The following is an 18,556-nucleotide window of genomic DNA, read 5'->3' on the forward strand; positions in this document are numbered from 1 at the left end:
CGGTTTGGCCTAGTGGGTAGTGACCCTGCCTACGAAGCTGATGGACCCGGGTTCAAATCCTGGTAAGGGCATTTATTCGTGTGATGAGCATGGATATTTGTTCCTGAGTCATGGGTGTTTTCTATGTATTTAAGTATTTATAAATATTTATATATTATATATATCGTTGTCTAAGTACCTCAACACAAGCCTTATTGAGCTTACTGTGGGACTTAGTCAATTTGTGTAATAATGTCCTATAATATTTATTTAAAAAAAACTTATTTATTTATTTAAAACTACTGGCAAAAAAATCTCAGTAGTTACCACCAAACTAAATTGGTGGTAACTAGTGGATTCTTTCCCAGTCGTTACCACTGGTAACAACTTGGGGGTAACTAATGGGAATAATCCACCAGAACTTACTTGCATCGTGTAGAAGCTCCGTAAATCAAATCGCATTTATATATTCGTTAACCTTACGTTACGCATACGTATATGTTGTCCGAAACGAAAGTAACGAAACGCAAGTTTGTCATTGTCAAAAATAATTGTTTGTGCATTACGGTGTTTAAATAGCCAAATTTCCAATAATGTACATATATTTTTTAATCAATTACTTAGCGAAAAATACTGAATAATGAACATGTGCAGAACTTGCCTTAAAACTCCAGCTGATAAGCGTATTTTGGAGCTGGAAAAGGTCATAAAAGATGACAACAAGAACTGCTTCCACATTATGCTGTTTTGTTTAGATATAAAGGTATATATTTGTGTAATGCTTTGTTTTCCTTTCCTAGACGCATTTATAATTAACTTGACATATTACACTTCAATTACAGGTCATCGAAGACTCTAAAATAACAACGAATTTATGTAACAATTGCTATAGAAAAATCATATCGTTTTACAATTTTAAGGCCCTATCTCTGAAAAATGATGCATATTTAAAGTCTTTAGAGTCAGCTGTGCAGTTCGAGGACCAGAAATTGTCTGTGTACGTGGATGAAAACGGAATTAAACACGAGAATTTCTTAGATCCTGATGATTTTGGCCCCAGTCTTGAAGAAGACAATAGAAAATTTGAAATAGAAGTAGAGGTTAAGGAATACGATCCAGTAAGAAATATTGAAGTAAATGTTAAGAATGAAGACACTTTGCAACATCCAGAGTCAGATGAAGAGCCATTGAGTGTGGTACAGAAGGTTAAATATGAAAATGTTAAAAACGATTGTAAAGAAAATGGTAAAAACTACAGTAAGTACAATTTAGATTAGTGGTTGTTGTGTGGTATAGTACAAATTTATACTGTTCTAGGAAAGCAAAGGCACTAAAAATGCCATATAGAATTATTGTGTTGATGCTGCACTTGTACTTGTAAATATCTAAAACTAACTCAACTTCCTAAAACTATTCTAAACTTTGGGAGCATATAGAATATAGCAGAATTTACCAGTGCACTAGCAGTATGCTTCATATGCTATGTGCATTGTGACAAATTGCTGATATATGTATTGTTAACATTTCCTTTTGTCTAACACCAGTGCACAAAAAACATGGGCGTCCCAAAAATGTAAAACTACCGAAAAAAATAAAGGTGAAAGAAGAGCGTCAAGTTTGTGAAGAGTGCGGCAAGTCCGTCCGTAACCTCAAGGTTCATTCTCTTCTTCATCGGCGCAAGGGTGAGAGGAAAATGATGCAGTGTAAGCTCTGCCCGAAGCTCTTTAGTACTTACTCAGGTCGAACCAGACACTACCGTACCATCCATTTAGGCTTATCTGATGTAAGCAAATCTGTATGTGATATTTGTAATAAAGAGTTCAGATATCTGAAGGGACATGTAATGATGATGCATAATCAGGAAAGTTTACCATATGGCTGTGTGTCATGCAAGCGTCGGTATATATGCCACTCGGCACTTGAGAAACACATGGCCAAGCATGTAGGTGTGCCCGAGCTGCCATATGAGTGTGACATATGCAAAAGGAGGTTTCGCTTTAAGAATGTTGTCTCAAAACATATGTGAGTTCCATTTGGATGAGTTTTGGTACTAGTTTAACTATAAATACTATTCATTATCAATTCCAAGATACTAAAATTAAATAGTTATAACTTTTAAAGTATTAATTTCTTGCTGTGCCTGACCAGAAAGATAAAAACATTTTTAAAAAAAATTTTTAACTGTTACTTTAATCATTATGTTTATTTCAGACGAAAGTACCATTTAAATGAAAAAAACTATCAATGTGAAATCTGTTCTAAGACTTTTTTCGACAAACAACCATTTATAGATCATATGGAGTAAGTACCGACACAGTACATATACAGTACTCTTAGTCTAATTTATAAATTACTAATGATGAATAGGTGAATGATTTATAATCATTTTGGAAAACAGGTACTCTTAAAACTGCTAGATCCATTGTTATCAAACATTGGCGTCAAACGTAATATATAAAAAAAAGAAAGAAAGAAAGGACTGATATATTATTAAAAATTAGTCAAAGCACATAGAATTTGAAATAGAGGTGTATTGTCAAAGAAAACTTTGTAGTTATATAAATTTACTGCCATCTTTCGACACTTGATTAAAACTATGAGAACATCATTTGACTTTGATCCTTATTCTTTATATGTCTTAAATCTTAAATTTGTTAAATATCAAAAAGTGGCGTCATCTAATAGATCAAAGGCCAAAGGTATGACAGCATCGTTTCGAGTGATGACGCCATACCTTTAGGTTTGTGCCTGGTTAGATGGCACTTTTTGATATTTAACAAATTTAACACATCAGTGAAAAAATAAGGATCAAAGTCAAATGGCGAAAAGTTTTAATCATGGATGGAGTTGGCCATGGACTAGATACACGGAGAGGGTCTTCCGCGAAAATCAAAAATTCGTTTTTGCCTCTAGCACGTACATACGTACTCGAGCGACAGAGAAGCAGACCGAAATTTAATTTTTCGCGATAGACCTGATTTATTCATGTGTACATTTTGCTTAAGCGGGTCGCACTAGCGCCGCTCTTCTGTTCATTTCTACACATTATTTTGAACTTAATACCCTATGACTTAAGACGCACTTTGTCTCGCAGCTCGCACTCTGATGAGCGACGATATAAATGCAAGGAGTGCGGCCTCGGCCTCAAGACGCAGGACACGCTTCGGAAACACATGAATGTAATACATAGCGACGTTAGGAAGTACTCCTGTACACTGTGCAGCAAGAGCTTCAAGATATCCTCGTGAGATCGCCATTTTGTTTTTTTACGTAGTCTGTCAAACCTATTTTTGACAGTATAAAAAGTTCAGTTGACTCTACGTCGCGCGATTCGCGTCTCTACCTGTTTCATATTAGTCGCCTATTTATTATAGTGAAAAATTGGATTGGTTCATATCTCTTCTGTGGACATAGACAAAGTTAAGTGCTATGCTATAAAGCCTATTAGGTTTCTAATTAAAACCTTGTCCTTTTGATAATATTATTAGACTATTCATACATACAATCACACACTACACACCACACCACATACCAGCACACACTACACACCACATACCACAACACACACTATACACAACACTAACCACACCATATACTGTAGTGTGGTGAGTACACCACACTAATAACCACACCACATACCTACCACCACAGGAGTCAATAAGTTTTGTATTCCCGATTATATTCGTTTGCACTATAAACCTGTATGTAAAGTGATAACCAAATGTGAATCCATAATTTTTGCAACTGATTTTACTGGAACACATTGTTCTGAAGTTTGGTGGTAGAGTAAACCCATTTGGTGCGACTCTGTCTGTTTGTCACATCGCTAAATATCTCGAGAACCACTTAAGCTATTGATTTGGAATAGTTATGAACAACGCTAACCCAGCATTTATAAAAAAGAAATTAAGTATCTTAGAGCACGTACCTACCAACAGTAACACTCTTAACCGTCCATGTACCTTATGTCTTTACAATAAGGTTTACTATTGTAAGTGATTTGGAGATCGCGCATTTTAAAATTGTTTTTTCTCAAATAGTCTTATTGGTATTTCAGGAGCCTAACGGTCCACATGCGAACACACACGAAGGAGAAGCCGTACCCGTGCCGGTTCTGCGACGTGCGCTTCGGCCGCCAACACCATCGCAAGCGGCACGAATTCATCATTCACAAGAATATGAAAGCCAAATGAATTGCAATTTCTTCACGCGATACAGTGAAAGGGGTCTGAAGTTATAGCACAGGTAAACACTTGTAACTTTCATCACAGAATAAATAATAGTACTACGGTATAGAAATGACACTTATTACAAAACCGAAGGGACGAATCATGCTGTCCCTTTCTAATGTATGGCCCTTTAGGCTATTTAGGGTTGTCAAAATTCAAGTCATTATCTTATCTATGGTCGTGCACGCATATGGGCGTCAAGTTGTGCTAACCCTAATCATTGCTCGGAGCAATGCTGAGCCGAACGGAGCCGTATGAAAGCCGAATGGATACGCTAGTTGACAATCTTTTTTATTAATGGTATAAATAAAAAAAATAAAAAAATGATTTTATTTCAGGCAAGCACCCATATAAAATAAAGTGATACATAGAGAATTTACAATGTAAAATGACACAAAAGTGTAAAAAGTAAAATAAGGTATCGGTATACGGTATCAGTCGATCAGGTTTGTTTTGAGGATCCAATGTCAATATGGGACCCATTGCCTTAAAGCAATACAAAAGTAACACATGACAATAGTCAGTCTGACAATCGCATTTTACTGTCGAAAACGCTTCTAACAAAGGAATACATCGTGACGTCACCATGTCATAGAAGACGTTTCGATGTATTGAAATTGCTGGTGAAATATTGCGTTTATGTATATGTATAGTTGCCATAGAATATTTTCGGGCGTAGCGGTGGGGATTAAATGAAATTTAAGGGCTCCTCTACACGATGGCCCAGCGTAGGCCAGTCTAAGGGACGCAACTATGCGGTGGAATGAGATAGCAGTATGACTTACTCCCTCTAACGCATAAATGCGTCCCTTGGACTGGCCTGCGCTAAGCCATCGTATAGACTATAGAGGAGCCATTTAGAAGCGAATGGTACCATAATTTTTTCATTTTGATATTTTATTTTTATTTTTTATTATTCCCATGTATTTTTTAAGTTTCCAATTTATTGTGATATATTGCTTATTTTCTAACTATTTAACTAGATTTAGTTATAAAATTCAACATATTGTGTCAACAACCCTATTGGGATCTCTTCACGCGATACAATTAAATACCGCCCTGACGTTTTAGCACAGGTAATGAGGTTAAAACCCCACACGTTATAATGGTTGGAACCAAACTTAAGTTATGATGAGTGTGATTAGTTGATTGGATTGCAGTTCAATCTATATATATTAAGGCACATTTATCCTCATTCTTGTTTTTAATAACTCTTGACTCGAATAAGGCTTAACCCTAAGGGCTTATTAGGTACATTGTTGTAAATAATTGTACTGGCTAGATCAACTTTTGTCTATGCGTGATCCTGCAAGCATATTTTTCCTCTTTCGGTTACTGTGTGTACCCGCCATGATAGCAGCGACACACACAACTAGAGACGTCAGAGCGTATATAGATATATATACTTTACTCTTGTTTCAGGTAAGTGCAGGAATACAGATCCACTTTTGTTCACTATAGGGAGCGTGCATGAACTATAGGGGGCAGCACAGGAGACGTCAGATTTTTTTGATGTTTATGCTTTCAATGTAGCCCACAAGATGGCAGAACCCACTATGCACAAGAAAGCGTACGAGAACGGTAGATGGCAGCACTTGCTTTGGCGTGAGATATCAATGTACATGTTTATGTTTCTGATTCAGGCCACAAGATGGCAGTCCCTCCCACGGGCACGGTCCCTATAAAGATTACTTGAGGGATCTTATTACAGTGGCGTACAGAAAGAAAAGCCTACGCTCAGCAGAGTGTGATGAGAGGGTGAAAACAGAATGTTGTTATGGAAAATGTTTTTACATTCAAACCTAAATAATTTATCAGATTCCGATACCGTTTTTCGTTTCTTAAAATTGTTATTAAAATTGATAAAGCTTCATCGGTGTTTATTTTTTCTATTTTACCTACCCGAAATAAGGAAAATAGCTACCTAACCTAGCCCCAAAGCAGTTAGTATGTATGTACCCCACAGTACACTCGCACATATTCAACATCTTGACATCCTCATCCGACACCTTTCAACCGCCACGACTATTTTACAATTCACGCAACAGTAATACACACAGCATAGTACTACATTGTGCAACGAGGGGGGTAATTAAAGACTCGAGTTTGCAATATTCTGTTGTTATACTTTTGTATGTCATAGTTTATCACGAATAAATGCAATGAATGATTTCTGAATATTCTTATCCCCGAAAAAATTAAATTTTAAGCGGAATTATTCCGAAATACGGTGACATATCAAACATTCGTCCGCCATATTGTCATTTGTCTACAAGTTAGGCATCGAAGGCACAGACCTAAGCTATTAGGCATTCAGCCACGATTGAAAGTTATGTAAAAATGTTTTAAACGGCTATTAAATTAATCAAATGAAATATTTTTAATCATAAACAAACATATTAAATTATTAACGGCAGTATTTTTAATGTAAAACTCATTTACGCTACTTGGATTGTATGAATTAATGAGATAATATAAAAAAGGTATAACTCCCGCGGGAACAATATAGGCCTTTGTCGTTCAAAACACCTACATGAAATAAGATCTTTTTCGAGCAAGTGTGATGAAAACTTTATTAGAATGTAGATAAGTTTTTCAATAGACAAATACGAAACTAAGAATCGGCTTATGACAATATAGCTTACGGCATAGACAATGTTTGGCGGGAAAACATTTATTTTCTTTTTAAGTTTACTTATTAAAAAATAGATTTTTTTTTTTTAAGTACATTTAAAAAGAAAGTAAATATTTACCTGCCAAACATTGTCCATGGAAATATAGATTTAAAAGGTATATATGATAGGTCAATCCTTGCGTATTTGTCTTTTGCAAAATTTATCTAGTCACCTATGTATAAACTTTTATACTAAGAATACGTGCTTAAGGAAAGCTACATTCTCAAATATACGTAATTAAAAGTAGGGGTTGTACTTTAACCATAAAATAAAAACCAGTTGTTGGCGGACTCATTTACTTAGATTTTTCGGAGATGTTTTTTTGAGATATGATTATCGATTATCCGTAAATATTCAGACGTTTGTCCTCTGCGGTTAGTCGAGTGTAATACAAGTACATATTATGTTGGTATGATGATGATGTTTGGTTTTCCCCGGCGAGAAAAATCCTGAAAAAAACAAACAAGTTAGTCAAATCATGAGACCAAACTAAGTTGGCAGCTATTTTGATAGCCCGGCCGGTGCAAGTGTTATTTTAAACGTCAAACTTCTATGAAATTAATAATACTTAACACACCATCTGGGCTGTCTAAATCGCTGCCAACTTAGTTTGGCCTGACTCTAGTTTAATTCACAACAGTAACGTATTTAGATAATTTAACGAGAATGGTATATAATATCTGAAGACTGAGCAAATTTATTAAATGGGGCTTCCTAAATTTCGCCAGGATTCTACTAGCTCCAATTACATCCACACTTCCCGATGTCGGGTCTAATAATCGTTTTCCGTTTCACAACAATCAATCATCGTTAACAGTATGGAAAAAAATGGTTCAAAATATCAAACAATGAAAGGACCATGGGCAACGTTGTATGGAGCCTGGACTAAGAACCAACAGAAATGAGAGTTAGATCATTAAATAGATATTTTAATGTACTTAATTAATTTCGTTCTATGGGCACTAAGCGGAATTCCATTGCAGAACTGAGTTTTTTTTTTTTATGGTAGAGGAAGCAAACGAGCAGACGGATCACCTGATGGTAAGCGATTACCGCCGCCCATGGACACCTGCAACACCAGAGGGGTTGTAAGTGCGTTGCCGGCTTTTAAGATGGGAGTACGCTCTTTTCTTGAAGGTCGTATCGGTCCGGAAATACCGCAGGCGACAGTTCATTCCACAGTTTAGCTGTGCGAGGCAGAAAGTTCCTGGAAAAACGCACAGTTGAGGACTGCCAACCAAAGTGGTGAGGATGGAAAATTGGAAATGTTGTCGCGTAGGGCGATCGCGAAAAGAAGCGGCAGGGATTAATCCGAACAATTCCTCGGAGCGCTCCCCGTTGTACATGCGATAGAAAATGCAGAGCGAGGCCACATCTCTACGCAGCGCCAAGGAGTCATTTATATATTTTAGTCAAAATATCATCCTTAGTATCTGGCCAATAAGGTCCAAGTGAGTAAATTAATTGCTACCGGGTTGATGTTCGCGCACCGCTGCGAGCGCGCCAAGCCTTCGCCGCGCTCTCCCAGCGGTGTACTCTATTGCCTAGGTAATACGGGTGATGACTGATGACATTTTGACTAAAATACAAAGATCTCAGTTAGTACTGCAATGGAATTCCGCTTGGTACCTATAGAACGAAATGAAATACTTAAAAATACCTATCTAATGGCCTATTCTCAACTTTGTTGGTTTTTAGCGCAATTTTGGTCAAGGTCCTTTTTTAGCAGTTAAGGACAAAGTATTTTTTACATATCAAATATTGTAAAAGATGTGCTGATATTTGGTGAAGCGGAAAATACTCTTACTAGAGCCAGACGTCGGGCACAACATCGGCCCCGTTTGCATGTGGATGTAATTGGCCCTTACGCCAGGGGTCGCCTAGGGCCAGGGTCCCATGGATTGTTTTCGCCCTTTAGATACGTCTTAATAAATGATAGGGGTAAAAGGTTGCTCACAATACGGCCAGTCTAAGAAGCTCTTGAATTATTTATTTATTCGCTGCTTTTACGTCGCTATAGCATGCTTGAACGTTGTATAAACAATAAAGTTATGTACACAATATTTTAGCTTGATAATTCTTCTTTAATTATATCTATTATAAACATATCGTATCACAAGTAAATAATTCTTCCGTGAACCCATTTCTCGAGTTAAAATCTATATAAACTTTCTTATTATGTAACACACATGAAACTGTAATCAATAATCAATAATGATGTATACGTCTGCCGATTTTTCAATTATATAAAGTTTTTGAGAAATCGATACTATAGGGAGCGTGCATGAACTGTAGGAGGCAGCACAGGAGCCGTCAGATTTTTGTCGCGAGGCGTAAATGTGATGTTTACTGTTCCGATGTAGCCCACAAGATGGCAGAACCTACTATGCACAAGAAAACACGTGACGTGTAAATGTACATGTTTATTGTTCCGATGCAGGCCACAAGATGGCAGACCCTCCAACACGCACGGTCCCTATTCAACTTCGTGTCGCCGCTTGGCCGTCGTCGGACGGGAACCTGAGGCACTCGACGCGATGCGCGCGCAGTTATTCTCTGTGAATTGATCGTCCGATTTTGACTTTTGAGAGTTTTGAGTGATAGGACCCTGTTTATATAAGTTTAAAGTAAGTGAGTGAGTGTTAAGAGAGCAAATGGATGCAATAATTTGCTTGCTTGTGAAAATGTAAGTAGTCAAGGTGAAGAACGAGAAAGGATGGTCGAGAGAGTTGGATCGCTCGAGGTCATTCAGATAGGGGACGGCCTTAAATGTACATGGTTTTGGGTGTCTTACCTGTGCAGTTGATCATGATCTGTACTGTTGTCGTTGTGCTTCAAGATGTTCCTCTTTAATTGAATTTAACTGTCTGAAATCAAGAATACACAAATTAAGTATGAGATTGACAATGTTAACCCTTTGACCGCGTACGGCTACAGCACAAGATTGTCGTGCGTTCGAAGGGTCAAAGTTGTAGATACATAATACAAAGTTACTACTGCACCTGTGTTAAAACCGCCGCGTGAATTCGAGCCTTATTCCCTAGCAATAAAGTCGTCAGTCGGCTGCGCGCTGTTTCTTGTGCGCGGTGAGCTGGTGCCGGTTGCGGTGGTCGGAGCGGCCGAAGCGCGCGCCGCAGAACGCGCACGGGTAGCGCTTCTCCTTCGTGTGCTTCACCATGTGGGTCGCCAAGTTCCTGCAACACCACGATGAAAGAGCTGTAATCTCTGATGAATGGTAGCTCGGGTGAATGCAATAATATTTATGTATTGCAATGGCAATAAATAAATATTATTATAGGACATTCTTACACAAATTGACTAAGCCCCACGGTAAGCTCAAGAAGGCTTCTGTTGTGGGTACTCAGAGAACGATATATACAAATACTTAAAAACATAGAAAACATCCATGCAGTAACAAATATTTGTGCTCATCACCAGTGTTGGCCGAACGTTAATTGCAATTAACCATTTTAAATTGAACCGTAACCGTACGGACGGTTACGGTTCAATTTATAATGGTTAATGGCCAATTATTTTTAATTGCATTAACGTTTCGGCCAACACTGCTCATCATACAAATAAGTGCCCTTACCAGGATTCGAACCCAGGACCATTGGCTCCTCATAGGCAGGATCATAGGAATATTACGCAAAATCTGCGTAGAGGGCGCTACTAGCACAAACTTCGAAATTTCGTTATCTATCTCTCTATTACTCTTGCATATTCGAGCGATAGAGGCAGGTAACGAAATTTGGATTTTCGTGTTTCGCGGTAGGTCCTCTCCCTCTGTACACAAACCGCCTTGAAGCGACAATGGCATAGTAGAAACTTCTTAAAATACTGTTTAAAGTAAAGTATGTATCATCATTCGCTTGCCCTTATCCCATTCATTTGGGGTCGGCGCAGCATGTCTTTTTCTTCCATATCTTTCTGTCACCCGTCATCTCATCGTTCACTCGCGTTCGTTTCATGTCATCTCTCACACAATCCATCCACCTTTTTCTAGGTTTTCCTCTCCCGTTCCATCCCTCCACATTCATTCGTAATAGGTAAAGTATGTATAAGTTAGTCTATTGGTTTACAATATGTGCCAGTGCTGCGCTCTGGCGGCAAAACATTGCAGTAATACCCCCTAATGCAATAAACGAAGTAATAGGGTGTGCCTATATGCCGCCGACAAACAAGACTTAACAAGGCAAATACAATTTTGATCAGTCGGAAAACACATTCAAATACAAAGAAATGGAAAGATTTTTTTATTAATCTAGGCAGTTACAGGATACATTTGAAACAATTCCTCGATTTAATTATACTTCAGACCCAGAATGCCCACGCGCCCACTTCAGACCCACGCGTCGAATAATGATTCCTATGACAGTTCCTCCTAGTCACTTTTGGATAGGCTCAATTTAAAAAATAATGATGAATGTTTTGTTAATAAATTGATGTGCTATATTGTTAGGTTTTAGGTTAGGACTCAAGAGAATGATACACGCACACGGTCGGTTGCTAACTAACGTTTATTGGTCCGCGCGATGCGCTATACATGCATACGTATGCAGGTAGGTACATATAGATATAGAAACAAATGGACACTGCGTAAACAGGCTATACGCTACAACTATAGCTAGATACAAATATTAATCCTAATATATTTATTATAATGTCTACAAAAATGTTAGGTACCTACGTGCCAGCTGCTCCATATTACCATATAAAATGAACTATCATAGGACAATGGACGTGCGGGGTTTCGGAATGTGAAATGCCAAGACTGACGTTAAGAATAAGATTAAGGCGTATAATTTGTTAAGTTTAGTGTAAATTGGTTGAAATATGACGATATTTGCTAATGAAGTCGGAAAAAATCACGCTGGCTTTAATCGAAAACGCTGCCCAAACCGTTTAAATCATATAACAACACAATGTATGGTGGAATAGTCTTTATTTCCTTGGTCTCTCGAGGATAATTTTTCTATACCCATTCTTATCTTCTACAAAAAGATCACGTAATATGTGGTATTTGCAAAACTATCTATTTACACGGATACCAATTTAAATACGTTAGTTATATTAAGTATTTCAACATTTTATACAGATTGTGATAAGGTCCGACCGAGAACGCTTTATTTGTCTCGGCCGAGACCGAGACCGAGACCGAGATTCAATGGGATTCTCGGCCGCGACCGAGACCGAGACCGAGAATTTATAAAATAGAAAAAAAAATACGAATTTTGCACTAAAAATGTTTTTATAATCGAAATTCGACGATTTATCAGCAAAAAGTTATCATAGGTAATCAATTCGTAGCGCTATTAAATAGTATTTTTAGGGTTCCGTAGCCAAAATGGCAAAAATGGAACCCTTATAGTTTAGTCATGTCCTTATGTCTGTCGGTCTGTGCGTATGTCACAACCATTTTACTCATAAAGTATACAATATATTTTATAAACAAATTTGGAACGTAAGAAGCGCTGGTGGCCAAGCGGTAAGAGCGTGAGACTTGCAATCTGGAATATACTCCATACAAATGTAACTAAAAGTTAAAAATAATTCATGTGGCTCATCATTAGATAGGTCTTTAAAAATACATAAAGATTGCTAAACATGTTTTTTTAAACATATTTTTAAAAATAATTTCTCCACCCGGGTGGAAAACGTCCGTCTGGGCGTCCCAGATACCGCTGGAGCGACGAAGTCCTAAAAGACCTGTTCGCCCTCGGAATACCCAACTGGCGTGAAGTGGCGCAGGATAGGGCAGAGTGGCGCTCTCTTGTGTCAGAGGCCAAGATCCTGTTTGGGTCACTGAGCCAGTGAAGAAGAAGAAGAAGAAGAAGAATTTCTCCAAAAAAAAATAGTGTGATCTCCTCTAACTTTTGGACCGCGAGGGCAAAACCATTTTCAAAATATCTAAATAATAAAGCTTCATAAGCAAATCATTTTTCAGGAAAATTATTTAGAATATGGTCGGTTAAGCCATTTAAGAGTTATAAAAAAACTGATTTTATTAAAACGACGAAAGTGCCACTAACATACGCTCTTTTGCTTGTACGGCTTTTTTGTATTGTGTGAAGGTACGGAACCTTCCATTATGCGTTGTCCGACACGCACTTGGGTGGTTTTTTCAGTATGGATGTGCACTTGGATGGTTTTTTCAGTATGGATGTGCACAAAAAGAGGCATAACAATAATAATCAAAATAAAGAGTTATAAATATAAATATTGTAACCCAAAAAATCCGCTACAGGTGTCGTTTTGATTTACCTACTGCTTCGTTTTTTCCCATTAACACAAATATATTTTGTATCAAAATATCCAGTGTCATCTTCCACTCACAAAAAGTTAATCTAAGTTACATACCGAGCACAATATACACTCATTTATTTATCAATAACAACAACCACAAACGAAAAGATCCAAATGAAATGAACAAGTCTTTAATTGCAACCGCGCCTATCCGATCCCAACACTTAGTATTTGGTAAGTAATTGGCTTAAAATGTGGGTACGAAACCAATCAAAATCACAAAAAACGTCACACCAATCGGGCGATGCAACCAACGGGTGGCTTGGCTTAACGTGTGCTTCAAATTCACCAATGATAACTCATTGCCTAGTCTCGGTCTCGGCAGGAATCTCGGCCCATTTTGGCCGAGAACCGAGACCGAGATCTCGGCTCGATTTTTGGCCGAGAATGCCGAGACCGAGACCGAGACCGAGATCTCGGTCGGACCTTAGATTGTGATGGCCCCTTACAGTTAAAGTTTCGTTTCGAGCCATATAATTTGTATGAAATGTTATAGACGCTAACATCCGTTAGTGCCAATTTTACCACCTCATGCGCTGCGATCGCTTTACTTACCCCCTCCATGCACTTCACACGGTGCCGATACCCAGCTGTTGCTAGTGGGAATAACACGAAATATTAAAGCTAGTCAAAATGGCGCTCACCCCCGCTTCGCGAAGCTCATGCTGCAGTGCTGGCACTGGAAGTGTTTGGCGCCATGGATGAGCGCGTGCTCCTTCAAGTAATGGGCCGTTGAGAACGCCTTGCCGCACTCCTCGCATTTGTGGGGACGCTCGTTCGTGTGCGATCTGACGAGATTTAAATATTATTTACAGTACATATGGTGCTACTTTACCGCACTAGTGCGAAAATAAGCATATTACATTACTATGTCGAACATTTAAAGGGCCATATGTACTGTAAAACATTGTACGATACATGTGCGAATAGGTAATTCGCAACTCGTGCCGATTTAAAACACTCCCTTCGGTCGTGTTTTAATTTATCGCCACTCGTTTCGAATTTCCTATTTTTCGCACTTGTATCGTAATGTACTATTATATAATATCTCTCTCTCGCTAGCTCGGTATAACCTGATTTGATCCAGTTAGAAGGTATGAGCCATACTATTTTACCTTAGGGGTGGCTAGGGGGCGCCATAAGACTTCAGTATGAAAATGCATATAGTTGAAAAATTCGATCAATACTGCCGTGACCCCGGTGGCCGAGTGGCTCAGGCACCTGCCGCGATAGCAGAGGACGCTGGTTCGATTCCAGCCTGGGGCACTGGAGGCCTTGGTCACTTTTTCTTAGTATATGACATTTATTTCAGTTTATAATTTATATAGTAGTGTTTCTACTTCAAATATAAACAAATTAAAATATTTTCTGAAAATTTTATATAGTAGTGTTTCTACTTCAAATTTATAAACAAATTAAAATATTTTCTGAAAATAATTTAATTTGTTCTAATACTTCTAATAGCACCCCAACATGTCACGCAAAATAGGCGCAAGTCGTAGAGTTGCGGAAAATCGCCCGTATACTATACAATATAATACAAATACCTAAATAGGAACCCAGGAACAAATATCCATGCTCATCACACGAATAAATGCCCTTACCAGGATTGGAACCCGGGACCATCGGCATCGTAGGCAGGGTCACTACACTACCCACTTGGCCAGACAGGTCGTATTTACATTTGATTTACATATGTAGGTATATACAAAAATTCAGCTCAATAGGAAATCGGGAAGTGGGTCTAATTTAGCTTTCAAGATTTGACCCACATTAAATAACTAACCAACTAACAGGGCAAATTAAATAAAAGCTTGTAAAAAGTAATTGCTTACCTTACATGCGCTCTCAGGCGTTCTATCTTGAAGAAAGCTTTTGAACAAAACTGACATTGATGCGTTCTTATTTTTTCGTGGACCTGACTTCTGGGGAAACAAAATTGTAATTTATTTTAATGAATATCAAATTTATCGTCATAGTTTTATTAATATTAACTCTATTTTTAATTAAGTATTTAGTATGATGGACTTATGTCTGAAATAAACGATTTTTTTAACGTATTTTTTATTCGAAAAACCACACCTTGTATAAATGTCGCTTGTCTCACCTGGGAAGCGAACCAACTAAAAATTTAAATTATTTTATTATACGAATCTGTATGATTATTGTTTAGGGTACAATTTGTCTGTGGTCCAGGGCTGATAGATTTTTTTCACCCTTTAGAAAACATCATCAGATGATCTGTCGAAATGTATGAAATAACTAATTATATTGGCGTTTGCCGGGCTCGCCTTATAGTAAAAGTTATTTAAGACATTGGGGACCATTTACATCTCCAGATTTAATGTATTTTTAACCATAGAGACTATACATCTCTAGTGTATTGTAGTAATTATTTATTTTAAGATTATTTTAATGTAATGTTTACCCAGGTATTGGCTGTTGTATTTATAAATGTTGTTATGTATTTTTCATGTCACTATATGATGTTACTATAATGTTGTACTGACTTGTAAAAGAGCCCTTGAGGTCTACTTGCAGAATAAATTTTTGAATTTTGAATATTTGAATTTTGAATTTTAGTATGCCTTACATCTTCAGCTGTTAACTATTTAGCTTAACTTTATTATGTACTTTTATACTTTATTCAGGCAATTTCCTCACGCATACAACGGCTAGTGTAGACGTGCCTCGGCCGAGGCGGAGCGCGTGTTTTCCTCGCCTGAGGAAATGCTTTCCCGTAAAGGAAAACATAGTTAGGAAACCAGACTAATCCCAATATTCCAAATAAGGCCTAGTTTACCCTCTGGGTTGAAAGGTCAGATGGAAATCACTTTCGTAAAAACTAGTGTTTACACCATATCTTGGGATACCACTTGGAACCCCAGGCTTTCCCATGAACCATGGCAAAATGCCGGGACAACGCGAGGAAAATGAAAATCAAATATAACTTACATATGCCTTGATACTGAGTTCTTAGAGCCGAACCTCTTCTGACACACATCACACTCGAACGGCAGGTCCTTGGTATGTGTGACCATGTGTGCGTCCAGTGCAGACTGGCCTACGAAGCGGCGCTCGCACTGCACACAGCCGTAGGGTAGTGCGCTCGGGTTGTGGACCAATTTCTGGTGATGCTTCAAACCGGTTACCTCTGGAATACATACAGTATTTATTTCGTGATGGCAGGAATAATACAAAAAAAGAAATCTCCATGTAAATACATTGGGTCTAATTGAAACAACAGCATATTAAACTATTCAAAATTGCAGCTCTACTTGCTCTTAGAACCTATATCTAGAAATGTTCATTTATACACCATGTTTTTTTTATTTCCATTAATTTAAATTACTTTTTCAAAGATACTGGTATACTAAATATATCCATTTCGGAAATAATCAATAATTTATCTTTAAATAAATATAAATATGGCCCCTACAAACGTGAGCATTTGTAATAGAGCCTGTTTATACATTCATTAGTATTTAGTACGAGTTTATAGATTTGCTGCTTAATGCAAGTACTATCAAGAATGATCAATATTCAAAATGCCATTAGCCCCATGGACCCCACACAGAGCGAGTATACACGCTAGGCAATTTCCTCATGCACAATACGGCCAGTGTAGACATTAGCCGGTTTGTGCATGAGGAAATTACCTCGCACGTACGTGCTCGCTCTGTGTGGACCCGCTTATTGATATGTCATAGTTTTCAATTGTTTGGTTAAGTTAAATAATGATGCCAGTATTATAACATGCTATATGCAGAATTTAATTACTTTTCATGATATTTTTTTTCTAAAGTTAATTTTGCCATTTAGTTTCCTTAAACATACTTACCCATATCCCGGAGTTAACTGAAATCAATAAAAACACAAGTGTTTAGTAGTACTAGCTCACCTTTACCACAAATGTCACATTTTTCCTTGAACCCTAAATGTGTCACCAGGTAATGCTTTCTTCTGCCCCCAATACTGAAAAAGCTCTTGGGACACGCCTTGCACTCCAGCTTCTGACGCTTTTCCTTGGGCTGATGCTGAAGGGCATGTTCTTTGAGGTTGAGGAATGACTTGCCACACTCCTCGCACACCTGCCGCTGTGGTTTCCATTTTTCTTTCTTTTGTGATTTATCTTTTTTGCGACGGCCAAGTTTTTTAAGTGCTGCAAATACAAAAATATTGTAAAATTATAAAAATGCACACATGTAACCACATCACAACTAAAACTGTTTGCTCAAAGGTGCTTCTTACCATTTTCTTTGATATCTTTTACAATGTTTTTAAGTTTAACTTTTTGTTCAACACTTTTGTGGTTTTCATCTACCTTCCCATTATGTGATATATTTTCATCTCTTATAAAATCTTTTTCTTCATCATCATATGAGTTGTTATCCTTAAAATCTGTTTCTCCGTCTTCCTCAGAGTTGTTGCACTTAACATTGATTTCTACTTTAAATTCTGTATCATAGTCCCCTAGTAGGATTGGCCCAAAATCATCAGAGTCTAGTAAATTCTCATGTTTAATTCCATTTTCATCCACATACACAGACAGTTTCTGGTCTTCCAACTGTACAACTGAATCCAGTGACTTCAAATATAAATCATTTTTCAGAGACAGATCCTTAAATTTGTAAAACGATATGATTTTTCTATAACAGTTGGTACACAAATTGGATGTTATTTGGGAGTCTTCGGTAACCTGTAAATAACGGAAAATATGTAATAATTGTAAATGCGGCCATGAAAAAGGTTAAAATCAAATATTTACCTCGATATTTAAACAAAACATCATAATTTCGAAGCAGTTTTTGTTACACTCTTTTATGCCATTTTCCAGATCCGAAATATGCTTCTCGGCTGGAGTTTTAAGACAGGTTCTGCACATAATCATAATGTTGACTTTTTTCACAATTTCAGGTAGTTAATTAGTCTGCAAATAGAGCAAGAAGCAAGAGTAAATTTCGACTCTCTTTTAGAAGAATTTTCGTAATCAGAATCAAACGTCAATCACGAGTCTTGACAATCTTGACATAAGCTTGCGTTTCGTTACGACACAATTTTGTTTTCCAAGTGCATACACACGGCGCGTGTAGGCCGAACAAGCAAAAGTGCGAACTACTTGCGTAAGTTATTTGTTAAGCCTGCAAAAATAACGTGGACCTCCGGAAGCACCTGCTCATCCACACCTGCGCCAGAAGCTGCCAATGCCAGCTCTGTTACAAGAGTTTCGTCAGGCAGGAGTAAGAGACGTTTATATATCTCTCTCTCTGTCTCAGGAAGCACCTGGGCTACAACCGCGAAAATAGAAGTTCGTCAATTGCGGGCATTTTTCTCTCTTACTCTAATTACGTCTTAGTGATAGTAAAA

The 18,556-nt window shown here is 37.7% G+C and overlaps 2 protein-coding genes across 4 annotated transcripts; one reads left to right on the top strand and one right to left on the bottom strand.

Annotated features, from left to right (window-relative positions):
* The first annotated feature begins 310 nt into the window (after window positions 1-310).
* LOC133522421 (zinc finger protein 548-like) lies at window positions 311-6,081 on the top strand. 3 transcript variants are annotated; one of them, XM_061857760.1, is made up of 7 exons: window positions 311-742; window positions 822-1,236; window positions 1,524-2,001; window positions 2,191-2,280; window positions 3,074-3,158; window positions 4,037-4,224; window positions 5,631-6,081. In XM_061857760.1, exons 1-6 carry the CDS (start codon window positions 620-622, stop codon window positions 4,217-4,219), a joined length of 1,374 nt encoding a protein of 457 aa, XP_061713744.1. In that variant the 5' UTR covers window positions 311-619; the 3' UTR covers window positions 4,220-4,224; window positions 5,631-6,081. The 3 variants fall into 3 exon arrangements, 2 of the variants coding, with proteins under 2 accessions (XP_061713744.1, XP_061713743.1); XR_009800055.1 differs by having other exon boundaries at window positions 337-742; window positions 3,074-3,223; XM_061857759.1 differs by lacking the exon at window positions 5,631-6,081 and having other exon boundaries at window positions 337-742; window positions 3,074-3,223; window positions 4,037-4,260.
* Window positions 6,082-7,162: 1,081 nt separating this feature from the next.
* On the bottom strand, window positions 7,163-18,205 carry LOC133522433 (zinc finger protein OZF-like). The gene is made up of 9 exons (XM_061857779.1): window positions 17,958-18,205; window positions 17,441-17,888; window positions 17,091-17,351; window positions 16,145-16,343; window positions 15,025-15,114; window positions 13,834-13,977; window positions 9,886-10,077; window positions 9,678-9,750; window positions 7,163-7,332 (listed from the first exon to the last, which is right to left on the bottom strand). Exons 1-7 carry the CDS (start codon window positions 18,078-18,080, stop codon window positions 9,939-9,941), a joined length of 1,404 nt encoding a protein of 467 aa, XP_061713763.1. The 5' UTR covers window positions 18,081-18,205; the 3' UTR covers window positions 7,163-7,332; window positions 9,678-9,750; window positions 9,886-9,938.
* Window positions 18,206-18,556: the final 351 nt, after the last annotated feature.

Source organism: Cydia pomonella, chromosome 10, assembly GCF_033807575.1.
Source record: "Cydia pomonella isolate Wapato2018A chromosome 10, ilCydPomo1, whole genome shotgun sequence".
Taxonomy (NCBI): Eukaryota; Metazoa; Arthropoda; class Insecta; order Lepidoptera; family Tortricidae; genus Cydia; species Cydia pomonella.

What these genes read in the sequence shown, in the direction of transcription:
- LOC133522433 (XM_061857779.1), bottom strand. Translation starts at nt 18,080, where the DNA reads ATGATTATGTGCAGAACCTGTCTTAAAACTCCAGCCGAGAAGCATATT. An exon ending in AAAAGATATCAAAGAAAATG is followed by an intron (nt 17,352 to 17,440) that starts GTAAGAAGCACC and finishes TTGTATTTGCAG; the next exon opens with CACTTAAAAAACTTGGCCGT. An exon ending in CGCCTGAGAGCGCATGTAAG is followed by an intron (nt 13,978 to 15,024) that starts GTAAGCAATTAC and finishes AAATCTCGTCAG; the next exon opens with ATCGCACACGAACGAGCGTC.
- LOC133522421 (XM_061857759.1), top strand. Translation starts at nt 620, where the DNA reads ATGAACATGTGCAGAACTTGCCTTAAAACTCCAGCTGATAAGCGTATT. An exon ending in CCATTTATAGATCATATGGA is followed by an intron (nt 2,281 to 3,073) that starts GTAAGTACCGAC and finishes TTTGTCTCGCAG; the next exon opens with CTCGCACTCTGATGAGCGAC. An exon ending in AAGAGCTTCAAGATATCCTC is followed by an intron (nt 3,224 to 4,036) that starts GTGAGATCGCCA and finishes TTGGTATTTCAG; the next exon opens with GAGCCTAACGGTCCACATGC.